General features: G+C 40.2%; 3 protein-coding genes across 3 annotated transcripts; 1 reads left to right on the top strand and 2 right to left on the bottom strand.

Moving 5' to 3' along the window:
• The first annotated feature begins 1,834 nt into the window (after positions 1 to 1,834).
• Positions 1,835 to 3,943, top strand: LOC104968265 (hairy/enhancer-of-split related with YRPW motif protein 1-like). Its single transcript, XM_010797845.1, has 5 exons — positions 1,835 to 2,032; positions 2,200 to 2,272; positions 2,377 to 2,460; positions 2,588 to 2,669; positions 2,776 to 3,943. Exons 1-5 carry the CDS (start codon positions 1,947 to 1,949, stop codon positions 3,378 to 3,380), a joined length of 930 nt encoding a protein of 309 aa, XP_010796147.1. The 5' UTR covers positions 1,835 to 1,946; the 3' UTR covers positions 3,381 to 3,943.
• A 1,263-nt stretch (positions 3,944 to 5,206) lies between these two features.
• Positions 5,207 to 9,183, bottom strand: stmn2a (stathmin 2a). The gene is made up of 5 exons (XM_010797844.1): positions 9,065 to 9,183; positions 7,308 to 7,403; positions 6,992 to 7,164; positions 6,686 to 6,877; positions 5,207 to 6,573 (listed from the first exon to the last, which is right to left on the bottom strand). The coding sequence occupies exons 1-5, from the start codon at positions 9,081 to 9,083 to the stop codon at positions 6,514 to 6,516; spliced, it is 540 nt and encodes a 179-aa protein (XP_010796146.1). The 5' UTR covers positions 9,084 to 9,183; the 3' UTR covers positions 5,207 to 6,513.
• An 811-nt stretch (positions 9,184 to 9,994) lies between these two features.
• Positions 9,995 to 15,391, bottom strand: upp1 (uridine phosphorylase 1). Its single transcript, XM_010797843.1, has 8 exons — positions 15,293 to 15,391; positions 14,920 to 14,964; positions 13,771 to 13,882; positions 13,517 to 13,675; positions 13,256 to 13,370; positions 11,373 to 11,582; positions 10,722 to 10,868; positions 9,995 to 10,604 (listed from the first exon to the last, which is right to left on the bottom strand). The coding sequence occupies exons 2-8, from the start codon at positions 14,958 to 14,960 to the stop codon at positions 10,435 to 10,437; spliced, it is 954 nt and encodes a 317-aa protein (XP_010796145.1). The 5' UTR covers positions 14,961 to 14,964; positions 15,293 to 15,391; the 3' UTR covers positions 9,995 to 10,434.
• Positions 15,392 to 15,669: the final 278 nt, after the last annotated feature.

The following is a 15,669-nucleotide window of genomic DNA, read 5'->3' as shown; positions in this document are numbered from 1 at the left end:
CTACAAACAAACAAGATTTCTGGCTCTCACAGACCTGTAACTTCTTCTTTAAGAGCCTCCTCTATCCTCCACTTGTTAACTGTATTAATGGCACAGGTGCCATTAATACAGTTAACAAGTGGAGGATAGAGGAGGCTCTTAAAGAAGAAGTTACAGGTCTGTGAGAGCCAGAAATCTTGTTTGTTTGTAGGTGAACAAATACTTATTTTCCACCATAATTTGCAAATAAAGTCTTTAAAAATCAGACAATGTGATTTTCTGGATTTTTTTTTCTCATTTTGTCTCTCATGGTTGAGGTATACCTAGGATGAAAATTACAGGCCTCTCTCATCTTTTTAAGTGGGAGAACTTGCACAATTGGTGGCTGACTAAATACTTTTACCCCACTGTATCAGTAACCCATGTCTCTTTCTCTTTGACAGACACTAGTAAACAAACAGCAAGAAGGGATCAGTTACACAGTAGAACATAAACATTGAAAACCCGTGTTTTATAGTGTGTCCTCTGACCTGAGCGTATTGGTGAGGTCAAAAATATTAACACCTTCTCTACCACCCCTGCTCCCCGTTTAGGTTTGTATTTTTTTTTTTAACCCTTGTATGGTATTCGGGTCTGTGGGACCCGTTTTCATTATTTAGCTAAAGAAAAATTATATGATCAATTATTTTTACAAACCCACACTCAATGGCCTTGGATCATTTTCTGTGAAGAACATTATATCAGATCACATTTTCAATGACCACCCAATGTACACCCCCCCTACACATTTGCATTACATACGTGTTACCCGGGCCTTGCAAATAATTCTGGAAGAGAGAGAGAACCATTTTATGACTATGTAGAGGAAGAGGAAGAGGAAAAGGTTTCAGAATGTGAGGATCACATTTCTGAGAATTCTGAGTCTGACAGTGACTTTGAAGAAGAGGATGAGATTGAGCATCAGCATGATTAAAAGTCTTTTTTCCCCCCCTGTTTTCACCCACGGCGGATGAATGCTTCCCTGGGAAGGTCTGTCTGCGCCAGTCAGTTGACCTGTTTGCAGTGGCTGGGTGAGGGGGTTTCCTAGGAGAGCCTGGCAACGCCGGCTGACTAATGTTGGGCCTCCCGGCTGATCAATGCTGTTGTGGAACCACACAGCTGACAGCAGACAATGAACAACACACTCTGCAAATAGGCCATGTGTCCTCCACAACACCAATGAAGAAGAGGGCTCCTGCTATAATGTGGCCTGTTGCTCATGAACTGGGGGTCTCAGCAGGGAGGCTGGGGACCTGGGGGGGCCGGGAGGCTGCTAGGCCTCAGACTCATACTCTCTATACAAAAATCCTGCTTTTATTATTCAACTTTAAATATTCATTTGTTTTTGCTTTATCCCCTCTGCTACCGGCCTCAGGCCCGGCCCCACCTCAGCCACATCATAGACCCTATGCATTACATTAATGCACACAATGTATACAATATCTTTGATTTTTTATTACTGCACATATTTTATTCAATTCTATCTCTAGGATTACAACCATATTCAATGTAAATACTGCTATTTTTTACTATATATTTTTATGTTATTATAGTTTTCTTCAAATAGTTTTCTATCTGTGTTTTATTTTATGGATGCACCACAACCCCAAGTACAATTCCTCGTGTGTGTTAACCTACCTGGTAATAAACCTGTTTCTGATTCTGATTCTGATATCTAGCTCATTGATTTTTCTTAACTATTTTTCTGGTAAAGCATGTGTCATTCAAATGCCAGCGCGATTTTAACAGGCTGAAATCTTTTCATGCACCGCCCACATCCCTCTGGGGTCCCGCCCCCCTGTGCGCGGTGTGAAAATGATCAGAGCAGGTCCGATGTTTAAACTGTTCTTGAGACCCTCTGCTGTCAGTGCACCACCGGAGCTGTCCCTGAAAGCAACACTTTGGATCTCTGTCTAGTTGGAAGCAAAATGAAGCGAAGCCACAATTACAGCTCTTCGGAGAGCGACCTGGACGACAATATTGAGGTGGAGAAGGATAGTGGTGACGAAAATGGGTAAGTTCACTTTTTTGTTGTTGCCGAAAACGCAAATTCGTATGCAACATTTCTATTTCGTTTTATGTGAAGTTGAATTAGTTATCTTGGAATTGTTGATACATTCAGAGAAACTTTGCTATGTCTTGTTTAAACAAAATAATAACTTTTGCTGTTTTACCTTTCAGTCAACTTGATTCTCACGGCTCGATGTCACCCTCCACAACCACCCAAGTTCAAGCTAGAAAAAGGCGCAGAGGGGTACGATAACTCATTATTTTTGGTGCCAAGTTACGCACTGCTGATCCCAATGTGTCCCTGCCACCTGTGACCTACATTACATTGTGTATTTTTCCAATTGACAGATTATTGAGAAACGGAGACGTGACCGAATCAATAGCAGTCTGTCAGAGTTGAGAAGATTGGTGCCAAGTGCTTTTGAGAAACAGGTAAACGTTACTTGCATTCTTTCCTTATGAGAAGGCTCATATTTGCCAATTTATGTTTGTTCTATGAACACAGCATAGGAAATATCAGTATTGCAAAAGTGACAATGTCTTTTCCATCTTTTTATAGGGATCAGCTAAATTGGAAAAAGCTGAAATTTTACAAATGACTGTGGACCATTTAAAGATGCTTCATGCATCTGGTGGCAAAGGTAACATACCCTTTCTTTGGCTGTCCAAATGAATGCTATGATTCGCTAATGGAAAATGCGTCTGCTATGAATCACATGTCTAACCCCTCTGATCCTCTCCCGACAGGTTTCTTTGAGGCTCATGCACTCGCTAAGGATTACCGCTCTCTTGGCTTCAGAGAGTGCCTGGCAGAGACAGCTCGCTACCTGAGCATTATCGAAGGCCGGGATGGGACAGACCCCCTGCGTGTACGTTTGGTGTCCCACCTCAGCAACTACGCCTCTCAGAGGGAGGTGCACACTGGACTGGAACACTTAGCCTGGGGCTCAGCATACGGGACTGCCCATGCCCATCTCCACCACCCCCTACTCCTACAACACCCTCTGGGCAGGACACCTGCATCCAGAAGCAAAAGTAGCCCACCCTCCTCCTCTTCTTCTTCCACATCTTCCTCCCCCTCCAGCGAGGCATCTGGGACTTCCAGACTGGGTGTCATGCCCCACACAGAGAACCTCAGGGTGCCCCCGAACGGCTCGCTGACCCTCAGTCTGTCTGTGCCAACATCCAAGCTTTTGCCCCCACTCCTTTCATCCCTCTCCTCGCTGTCGGCCTTCCCCCTCTCCTTCGGTGCCTTCCCCCTGGTGTCCCCGACAGCCCTCGGCACAGTGAGCCCCTCCTCCACCCTCTCAAAGCCCTACAGGCCGTGGGGTACGGAAATTGGGGCCTTCTGAACAACTGGACTGAAGGCAACAGCTGAGCTGTGCCCACCACCATAGACTAGGCGGACAACCTTCCTCATAGCAATAAAATACAGGGGAACAAAGCAAGCTGAATTTATTTTATTAAATATACAGAATAAGTTGGAGAGATCGTCCTCAGTATGTCATTACTCTAAAGAAAGGAATTATAAATGATTTTATGTTAGTCTATGTTTCACTAAATTTGTTAACATGCACTGTCCACGGGCTGAGAACTGAAATCATGACGTGACATATGGGCCATGAATACATGAATACTGTAAGCACAGATGTAGAGGTAATGTTTTGTAGACCACACTTCTACATTTGTCAATGGCGGATGTCTGTTTTTAACATAATGTCACTTAATTTGGTCTTCATCTTTAGTGGTATGAGAACTTGTGGCGTTAAACAAACATTTAATATGTGCCATTATTGGAAAACTAACCACTTGAACATTTGAAACTTGCCTTCTTGTATCTATTTGTAATATTTTTGTACCAATAAATTGTGTAAAAAGTTTAAAACATGTTGCATTTGCTCCTTTACAGTCTGATTGCCTAATGTATAATAGGTTGATATTTGTTCCTTATATATGCAGACTTACAGCCTTCCGAGTGATTATGAATGTATCTTCCCTAATGACATAATCTGCAGGTGCATTTTTGTTTCAGTCCAGTGGAAGTTAATCATGAGATAATAAGGTCCCAGTTATTGACTGAAAGGCATTCCTTTACTGTGTGCCAGGTAAGTAACCGAATCTGAGAACATTGTTGCCCCTATGAATACCCAGGAAATCATTAAGAGTCAGAGGAAATCCTTTACAATGTTGCCCTGACCTCACCAGCCTGGGTTGGTCTGAAACGGAGACAATAGTGTGAACAGGATGGGGACATTGTAAGAAAGAGGTTAAAAAGTAACAACAATACAGCTGGAGCTATAAATCACTGTCCAGCATGATTTTGTTTTTGGGACAATCTGAGAATCACTGATTTATTTAGGTGTTAGTGTTTATTAGTAACTCAGTTTTATGCATCCATGCAACACCTCGGGCTTCCAGGAGGGGAAGGCTGTAATTTGTTTCTCAAGGCTTAGGCCACACGCTATTTATGACATATGTATATTTATATACAGCTCTGGAAAAAATGAAAAGACCACTGCAGCATTATCAGTTTCTCTGGTTTTACTATTTCAAGTAATGTGTTTGAGTACAATAAAATAAAAATGTTATTCTATAAACTACTGACAACATTTCTCAGTGTGGGAATTCAACAGACACTGTAATGGAATGGCTGCCATACATGTAGAGATTGAGATTTAAGAAACATTTGGAGTGGTCTCTTAATTTCTTTTACAAAACTGTATAGTCTTCCTTTGAAATATAAGTCAATTTAAAACATGTACATGTATAAGAGTGTCTGCATTCGATGTCCTGAGTGCTGATGAATGACACAAACCCTTCTCCTTCTGGATGAGGGTGTTATTTAAATTACAAATCATTACTTTCATAAAATATCAAACACACCTTATCTGGAATTTTTATCTGTGTTTTTTTTTTTAAAGGTGTATTTCTTCAATATAAGGATTGGGCATATTATTATTTTTTGGCCTACTTTTCGATTGGTATGGGCTCCAGCTTGGTTTCTTTGGTGTCACTGCCACCTAGTGGAACAACTTGTCTTATGCATACCTGATAATTATTTTATATTTTTAATGTAAGTCTAACCCTCAAGGAATAGGACTATATGTTTTAACTATGCCAAAAAGAGTCTACAGTATACCAAATGTATTAATAAAAAATCCACCAGGGAAGACGGTGATTCTCATGATGTGTAGATAACTGGTTACTTTATTTGGCAGTTTACATTTTCCCTCTTCTTTTAGCGCAGAAAACTATTAGATGGTGCATGCCATGTTCACAGAACCTCAAACCTTTATTCAGCAAAGCTTTCACAGAGAAATATATGAAGGGAGAAACACAAGCAGCAGAGGATGCAGGCAGATATCAGTGGCATTGATATTAAAAAGATACTAGTTCAGGTGCTGAATGTAAAGCATTCTGCATCCATTCTCCATCTAATCCCCAAAAGAGAGCAGAGGCTAATGGTGCATTGTGGTAAATTAGCATTCATACACACCCACACAGACATTCGTATGTTCACACTATCAATATCAAGGTGGGAGCAACAGCACATTCCACTGTCCAAGACAATTTGCATGGTACCAGTCTGGTGTCAAAACATTCAAGAGCGTAGTGCCCAAATACTGTGTATATAACAGAGCTAAGTACTTAGCTGAAGATGGATTCATTGAGAAAGGTTGTTTTTAGGGTAACTGGGAATCTGCAAGTGTATAAACTCCCATTGGGAAAAGATATTCTTAATAACAAAAAAGGCCCTCTCTAGTTCATTATCAAGCTCATTTCAGAGAAGGTGGACACTTTATGGATCTGTGGCGTATTGTTAAGTTCAAAGCGTGCGTGTTGAGAATGAGTGGGTGTGCGTGAGGAAGATACAGATAGGATACGTTGATATCTCAAAAGGAGCCTGTGGTGTAGCTACACCGTCCGTCATTCTTCACAAAGACACAGAAACATCATCATCATGACATCATCAGAAAACACTGCAAATGCCAGTCTACAGCCAACTCACAACACCAACGGCTTTCACAAGAAAATGGTTGTATAGTCAAATTTCAAGAACTGAAACGTTAATCAATCACAAACAAAATGTTTGAAATTGTACAGTGCAGTACAGTACAATCTTTGCATGTACTTTACCTACCATCAAAGATAGACAGATAGATAGATAGAAAGAAAGAAAGAAAGAAAGAAAGACTTTTTAAGGAAAAGTATTTACAAAATAAAAGCCATAATCTCACATTTTCTGTTAAATCAACAACTCCATTCAACTCTCTAGATCGTTGTTATTGATGTTTGTATCCACGGATAATACTGATAGTGGTGAGTACTGGTGGTGAGGTGTGGTGTGATGTGGTGGTAAGATCTTCAGACCTCTCAGCCTCCAGAGTTGGGTCTTTTCTGAGGAGAGAGAGGGCAGGGCAAGGAAGAGGGAGGGGTTTGATGACGGGACGTTGATGGATCATGGAAGTCAGGACTGTGTGAGGCTCATGCTGTCAGCTCTTCCCTCAGCTCTTTGTTCTTGCGCACCAGAGCTGCATGTTTCTCCTAAACACACCGCAACAGAAAGTACAACATTAGTCATCAGATGGGGCCCCAAACCTAATTATACTCAGGCTTGGAGGAAAAATAAAAAAAGTGATATCTCTGCATTTCTCACCCTCTCCTGTAGACGCTCGAGCATGGCTGCCAAATGGGCCTCACGGTTCTCCTTGATCTGCTCCATCTTATACTGGAGCTTCTCCTCAGCCATCTTGCTGAAGTTGCTGTTCTCCTCCATGGCCTTTAGCAACACATCCCTCTCATGGTCGCGCTTTTCTGCCAAAGCCCTCATCACCTGGGCCTCCTGATACTAAAAACCAAAACAAGACCAATTGATTGATTTTGACTGGTTTGACATCCAATCTGTGCTTCATCTTTCCATTTCAAAAACCTAAAGCTATTTCAAAACAGGTTACATGCTTACCTTCCTCCTGTCCTCAGCAGCCTCCAGTTTCTTCTCAATGTCCTCCAAAGAAATAGCCCTCTTTGGGGGTGAGGGGAGGTTGTGAGCCACATCTGACACTGGAGACAGAGGCTTGAGAATCACCTCAAAGGCCTGGCCAGAAGCTCGCTTGTTCAAAGCTTTCACCTCCATGTCTGGAAATAAGACAATTATGACAATTTATAAGTCCAACATTATGTCATTATTACAATCATCTGTATTTTCAGGAAAGATAAAACATCCATTGTGGGGAGACTTTTTGTTTCAGAAGATAATACATTATTGAGCTGATACGTACCTTCAAACTCACACACAAGTGTCTTGCGTGTCTCTGGGTAGAAGCAGGAGCAGATGAGGGAGAGGACGGACAGCTCCTTCATCTTCTCTTTATATGCTGTGAGAAAAAAAGACACAATAGCATTCTGGTGAGACTCTCTATGTTACTTGTAAAAACCGAAACAGACAGCCTGAAAAACATAAAAAGTATAAATATGCTTGACAGATATCCAGATAAAGACTAAATGAAACGTTTAGCATCATATGATAACTCCGATTGATTATCATGGGGTCTATGATTATATTATTTTGATGTTCTCGTTAAACAATGTCTGATTAATTTGAATCATGACACAGGAATGCTCTGTCTTGAATCCTCTTGCAATCTGGGTGATGAAAGGCTTCTGTGTCAAGTTATTAATTTCCGGGTGAACTCACAGTTTATGATCACAATAATAAGAAGCTTGTGTTTTCATCTGTCTTATCTTCTCCTTATTGATGTTGCTGCATAGCTGTCAAAAACAGCTGATAAATGGTCAGGTCTTTCATACATCTGCATTGATTTGATTTCATCAGTTCCTTTCAAGCTATTTTAAATTTCCTGTGCAATTTATGTCACTTTTTCCATGGTCCCCGCAGTATTTGACAAAGTGCCCACATGGCTTGTCATGGAGGACTACAGATTGTCAGTGCTGCTATGCCTTCTGCTGCAAAGGCCGGTGTGTGCAGCGGCCCCTTGCTGCAGGGCTGGCCTGCATCCCACCCTGCCATGCACCTGTCTCCTCCTCCACCCCACCACACATACCATAATAAAGCCAGCCTGCACACCCTGCTGTACTTAAGGGAAACCAAATGGTTGCTTATGGCCTTACTAATGCTAAATATATTTTTACAAGACACTAAACAAATCCCTGAAAACAAATATGCTAAACCCAAGGCCTAAAAATAACTGTCCATCAGTGGAGATGACTAATGCAGGCTACAGTCTTATCTGTGGTTAATACAAATGCTAACTCCTACGCTACATTTTTCTTTATTCAAATGCCAGTAGGGTATTTTTTTTGTGTGCAAAATACATGGCAGCCTATCCGTCATAGCTTGTGATGCATCCTAGGCAAGAAAGACACAAGGGAAGAAAGGCACTGAGATTAGGAGCAATCCTAAATGAATAATCGGATGAAACAACCTTTCAGGAGAGGTTTAGGGTCTTAAAAACACGTTTTGAATAACAAAATATAAGTGGTATAAAATTCAGAGGGATGGATTCCTCTCAGCTTCGTTGTCTGCTAAAAGGTCGGCAGCACAGCATCTTGGGTGGGGTCCGTCTGCATTATGCTGCATGTTGGGGCCGCTGTAGCATGAACCGCAGGTATACGGCGTAGTAAATAAAGCTGTCAAAGGCCAATCCGCGTCATCTAATTACAAAACTGTTACACAATATACGATCAAAGCAAATAAAGTCACATTTACGCAGATGAAGATAATGGAGGAAACATTTCTGTAATGACGAAGATGTTTGGCTTGTAAACCTTTATCCTTTCTGTCATTGACTCTTTAGCTGGGACAATAGCTTACCCTTGATACATATATCAAGGTGGGTAATTTTAGTTTTAAATATTCGATATATAAAATGTCTGAGTGGAGCCATTACAAAAGCACGACCACCTAGACAATACCGGGCCGACCCGCGCTCAAGCAGAAATAAGTCCATCAATCCATCCATCCATCATCCATCCATGCATGCATCATTTCTAACGAGAGCAGCTGAAACACGCTTACCGGTTGCTGTTTTGGCCATGGCTGATGTATTTCTCCGCAGAGCAGGCTGTAGCTCTCTTCAGGTGAACGGTGATGCTGCTTAAGGCACTGAGTCAGCGAATAGATCTGAGTAGGATCGGATGGGAAAGGGTGGGCACGCACGCACGGGAGCGCGCAACAGCCCCTCCTCTCTTGCTCTGACGCGCAAAGCGGTTTCAAGCATCCTATGTGACCATATACCCTAGCATCCTTAAAGCATGGCGGTAACAGCGCAGACGCAAGGAGGTCGATATGTTCTCCACACCGGATACTTGTTAGCCTGATACTTGAGTATAATTTGCTCCAAAAGCATACAGTACGAATTATGTCCATAGCAATCCAGCCAATTCTGATTGAAATGGGTTCATAAGAAGGAACAACAGATCTGATCATAATTTTTTGAATGACTATTTCACCAACTAATATTAAATGTGACTCTTGTTTTTAGTCAGACCATCAAATGTGAACTTAAATGTAACCTTATGTAAGTTTTGCTGTAAAAATGTGGAGTAGTTAGGCTTTTACTTGGAAAAATGAGCCACAAAATTCTGAAATTGTTTATTATAGAAGATACAAATTCAAGTTGAACACATAGAGACCAGTTTTAAAAGTAATTATCTTCATGGTCCTCAATTTATTTAGCAAAACGGTTAAGGAGGTTCAAATGATAAGCTTGTTTAGCAAAATATAGGAGGAAAATGTTCTTGATATGTTTGCGGTTTAGGGGAAAGGATGATTTCATCAGCCAAATTAATGTTTCAAGAGAGACCATCATTCAAGAGTAGCCTGCAGTGTTCATGATGCTGGTCATGCAACAAACCTTCAGCTTACACAAAGGTCTCCTTGCACTGAGAAAAAGCAACAGGATAATGTCAAATCTGATGAGACAGAGAACTTCAGACTCTATTAGAATTAAATAATGATGTGACATTCACTTTATTTCGCATTATTAAGTTACATTTAGTTGCTGTGTAGTTTTCATGGAACATGTCTCTAATTACCGTTTAAGGTAGTTTTGTTTAACTAAAATGATTCAGGAAATATTATATTTATCATATCATATACTGTATATCAACAAAAGAAATAGGCAGTACTAATTATGACTAATTAAGCTGCTCCACAACATTTAAGTCAAAATGAATAGGAATCAAAAGTGATATAGTGTAATGGAATTTATTAAAAACAGTGAAATAGACCAACTTAATATTTGCCAAGGATAAATAAATAGGCATTACTTCTTAAGTCATTATTCTGGAGGTAATAAAGGTAATGCATGGCTATTGGTGAGAGCAGGATAACATATATATATATATTTTTTAAGCTGAATAATTGCATTGTGAGACGATTTATGCTTATACTGTTGCACTGTTGCAGCTACGTCCTGCTTTGGCCTTTAAGAGCTTCTTAATGTAGTTTCCGACCAGTATCTGAGGACGTAGTTGGTAACTCTGAAGAACTTCATGAGAGCTGTTCATCTGATCCCCCTTCAGACGATCCAGTAACGTGACACAAACCACAGCCGCTTTAAACAACAAGAAATACATGTTAGAAACTCAACGAGGCAAAGACAATTTTCTGTGTTTCAATATAGTGACAATTGTCAGCTATAATATTCAGTAATGCTGTTATATTTGCTCACCTCGTAGACCACTCAGTTTGCACATGGCAGCAAAAACTGATGACTCCATTTCTATATTGCAGATTCCTGCTTCACTGGCTTTTTTGAGGTAGTCCTGTTTATCCTTCTCGGTGTAGGAGCAGAATGCCCCATCCAGACGGGCTTGCCCTGCGTGGGTGATTGGTCAGACAGAAAAGATGAACATTACAGAATCAGAATACCTTTATTAGTCCCACAGAGGGGAAATGTACATTGTTACAGCATAAAAAGAGCAAAAGACAGCTTAATGTTACGTAGAACCATACATTAAAAATTATTAAAGTAAAAAAAAAAAAACTTACATTAAAATAAATAATGAATAAAATAAAAAAGTTACACCATTTACAAAATAGTAAATACACATTGTGTAACAGTTCTTAGGATTTAGCAGCCAGGTATATATTGCACAGTTATTAACGGCATATATATATATGTTGCACATATACTGTAGCACATAGTTGGTTGGTATTTAACAGCAAGGTGTGTGTGTGTGTGTGTGTGTGTGTGTGTGTGTGTGTGTGTGTGTGTGTGTGTGTGTGTGTGTGTGTGTGTGGTCTACTAGGGGCCGTGCTGGTTATAGCTGAAATAATGAACACAGGGGTAATCAACACATCAATGCATCAAGGGTCATACCTTCATAGAAATCCAGTGTACACATGGTGTTGCCTATCACTGTCTCAAACTGGTTGAGCTCCTTGCTGCACTGCAACAGCTCCTCAGCCAGGCATTGGTCCAGATCAGTATTACGCTCCACGGTCTTCCCCAGGATCACCTGCTCAAACTTGGGCAGGAAGGTAGCATCCATAGACTTCTTGGTGACAACAACTGTGCCAGGCTCAAGCCCTGAACACCAAAAATGTGAACGGAGATAAGCTATACATTTATAATCAGAAAGTACAAAAAGCTGCAATGAAGAAGTGAGTTTAATATATGTATGAAACACTGACTGACACATTCTATATTAAGTAAAATAAGCATCATTGTTCACGTTTATTAAAAAATGAAACAAATCCGAAGACATTTTTAAAGCTTGATTTGAAGTAATATACTGCATGTCTTTAGGTGAATTTGTCATATATAGTCTGCTTAACCTACAAATCACAATATACCCTTATTTAAAAGATCCCATGTCATGGCCATTTCTACTGATCATAATTCCATTGTTGAGGTATACTAAAATAGATTTATATTGTGCAATTTTCCAAACTCACATTGGTTTCTCATATAGCATCTCTGTATAGTATGTGTATTCACTCTCTGTCCTAAACGGCTTGTTGGAGCTCCTGCCCCCCCCCTCCCTGTGAGCCCAGTGGCCGCCTGCGAGACACAGCGAAACCCAGCCCGAAACACACCTGCAGCCTGGCTGGGAGTTTGTGTGTGTGCTCAGGCTTAATTCCGCGGTGTCTCGCCGACCCCACACCAGTGAGCCAGCTCACAGTGTCCCGTTCCTCGCAGCAGCGAGCCTCAACACGTCCCGCCGAGTGTGTGTGTGTGTGAGGAATTCCACGGATTGGTCCAAACGTAACGGCTCGCGGATTGGTCCATTTGGCCATAACGTTACTTCGTTATACCCAAAATACGTATTTTCTGTGTTAGAGTTTTACTCGCTACAGGGTGTACTTTGAGGGTTTGTGACTCTGCAGACCGTTTACATGCATACAAAGCTACATAACATATAGGGCGACTGTGGCTGTGAGGGAGTGTGGTCGTCTTTCAACCAGAAGGTTGTGGGTTCGATCCCAGCCCATGCAGTCAACATGTCGATGTATCCTTGGGCAAGATACTTAACCCTGAGTTGCTCCCGATGGCATGGCCAACGGTGTGTGAATGTGTGTGAATGTTAGGTCCTAGAGTAAGGTACACTGCTCTGTATGAATGGGTGTGAATGGGTGAATGACATGTAGTATGTAAAGCGCTTTGAGGGGTCTTAAAGACTGGATAAAGCGCTATATAAGTACAGTCCATTTACCATTTACCATAACACACAAGTGGACGGGTAATAACCAGAAAAGCATGACATGGGACCTTTAATTATATACTGTATGTGGGCTTCAAATATAAGCCACATGGTCAAATCCAATGGTTCGTGACACAAGCAACTAAAGAAAAGGAACATTTCAGACTAAATATGAATAACTCACTTTAAAAAATAAAGACAGAAATTCCAGTTATCTAAAAACTGGAGAAACACCATCAGGCCTGATAGCAACCGATCCAAAATCTAAGAGACTTTGGCTCCCTCCCGTGGTAAAACCAAATAAACATGTCTTTGTGGACAATAACGGTTACCTCAATGTCATCAACTAGTGTATATCACCAAAGTAACCCATATTAGGGCAAATACATTTGACCACACACAGAATCTTAGTCAAGTAATTTCTTCATTAAATGAATACAGATTGACTGGAAAACTGGCATCACTTTTATGATCGTAACAATGATATTCATTCATTGATTACCAGAGCTATTTTCAGGCATTCAGGTAACAGAAAATATATTTCTAATAATTTGCTTACCTATTCCTCCCGACGTTCCAATACGTACAATTGTAACATCTTCACAATGAGCGTGATGGAGGAGCTTTATTAGCTCGTGCAACATTATGGCAATAGATGGGATGCCCATCCCATGCTGCAAAATAAAGCACAGACAAGTCAAACACAATTTTTCAAATATATGTAGTTGAAATTAGAATATCAAAGTACTTTATAGTCCATACTATGTACATTGCTTATTAAGAATACTACTATTTCAAAGTAATCGTAGGTCTTACATACACTGACAGACAGCACAGGGCCAACTTTGTACATAGCATAGCGGTCCGTTCCAGCACAGATGTTTGGGTACTCTGACTCTGGGTCTTCCATACGGATCTCAGCAGCAATATACTCAGTGAATGATTTCATTCTCCATGGACTGCCTCCAACACACACAAACTGAAAGATAGCACACAAAAAACACACATGTTAGCACAATGAAGACATTTATAGAGGTCATTTTTTAAACAAATGAATGTAATAAGAATCTTTACTTTGACATCACCAAACATGGCAGGTAGGTTGTGAGTTGCTGTTCCCAACCCGAAGTGGTAGAGGACGTCATCTTTCATTACATCCAGGTATGGGTTGTGAACAAAAACAGGGCTTAAAGGGGGAATAAAATAATTGAAAAGGGTCTGATTATAAGAATGATTGCAATTAGGTTTCACTTCCCTTAATAACTAGGAAAACAATTCTGTGATTTGGACTTCTCCAAGGAAGGTCACTTCAATCAAGACTTATTTTCCTACTTAAACCTTTATTATCTAGCCAGATGTAACATTATATATTGATACAAATATATGAAAAAGTACCCATGACCATTAATATATAACATCTAAAAAACATGTGTACAATGTAAATATTACAAATAAATATGTTAAATGTGTGAATAAGAACACATCATGTAAACACTCCAATTTTAAAAGTATTCAGGATGTCAAAAATGGTGTCCAATATAATATAACAGAGGAGAGTGTATGTAAGTATGACTGATTTTAGGTTGTGCACTATTATCAAATTAGACATTTCAATGCTTTGAATAGAACATACAAAAATGTTTCTATATTTTGTCAGGGCTGCCACAATTCATTCATAAGTGAGCAAAATCTCACTACGAAAAAAGGATATTCACATACTATACATACACTGAGATGCCAATAAGTATTATAAAGTACACTTGGATAAAACTACTGCACTCCTGCAATACATCCTTTCTCCCTTTGGGTTATTTTGAAACCCTGGTGCTGTTGAACTGTATTATATTCTACACAGAATGGAATACATTAATTTAAGCAAGGTGAACCTAACACAAGAATGTAATAAGGGAACACATGATAATTAGGTGGAATTACCCTTCAAGGAGAATTTACGCTTTTTTCATTGTAAACAAGGTAGGCTATGAATGGAGTAGGATACTGGCATTTAAATGATGTTGTAAAATAACGTATCCAGTACGCACATCGTATGTGCTTGATAGTAAACTAATAGGGTGGCGTTATAGGACAATTACATAACATCCTGTCAACCAATTGTCACCATTCCAAATAAACTTTGGTTCCATAGAGTAAATATATAGTGTTTCGACACATAACCTTTAAAACAATACTTTGACCTAGGGTTTAACCTTTGAAACTGCTCACCTGCTGCATGGCGTGGCCCGTTTCTCTTCCTCTGGGTTCATCTTCCTGGAAAAGCCGAAAAAAGGAAGCGATGTCCCAACAAAACTATTCAGTAACCGAGAACAAACCCAACCTCTAACAACGCTTATCGTTACAATTACACACGGTATTATCTTACATGAGGTGAGGAGTCAGACTAACTATAAACACAATTAAGACATATTTTTGAAATTATTAACCCGGCGTAGATTTAAAACAGCGCACAGCACTTGATCTCAGCCATAGATCTCAGCGGGGGGATTGAGACAGACACGTCATATGGGTCCATCTTTACCCTTGATATAAGCCAATAAAACAAACAAAGCTACAATATAAACACCAGATAGAAATGTACCTTTAGTATGTTGCTGTTCGAATGCCGATTCCTCTTTCCCTGACAGTTAATTTCGCTTTCTGTACTGACGTCGACACCGTAACACGAGCATCCTGCCCACAATGACGTGACGTCCATCACGTCCCGAGCGTCGTCACGACCCCACCGACCGGTTGTTGACTACTGTTCACATGGGTCTGCCTCAGAGGGAATGGCCCACCACAGGAATGTGTGTATACAAAATAACATTAAAAAAAGTACACATCAACATTTTACACATTATCCAAACTTTAATTGTGTACAGAACACATTTATTGTACCATTGTTTACATTCAGGTAACATTTGGACATTAATAAAAGAGTAAATCTCAGTTCTTGTTTCTCGTTGCCATTACATT

Source organism: Notothenia coriiceps, unplaced genomic scaffold, assembly GCF_000735185.1.
Source record: "Notothenia coriiceps isolate Sejong01 unplaced genomic scaffold, NC01 NC01_scaffold00038534, whole genome shotgun sequence".
Taxonomy (NCBI): Eukaryota; Metazoa; Chordata; class Actinopteri; order Perciformes; family Nototheniidae; genus Notothenia; species Notothenia coriiceps.
This window is presented reverse-complemented; position numbering and strand designations above follow the sequence as displayed.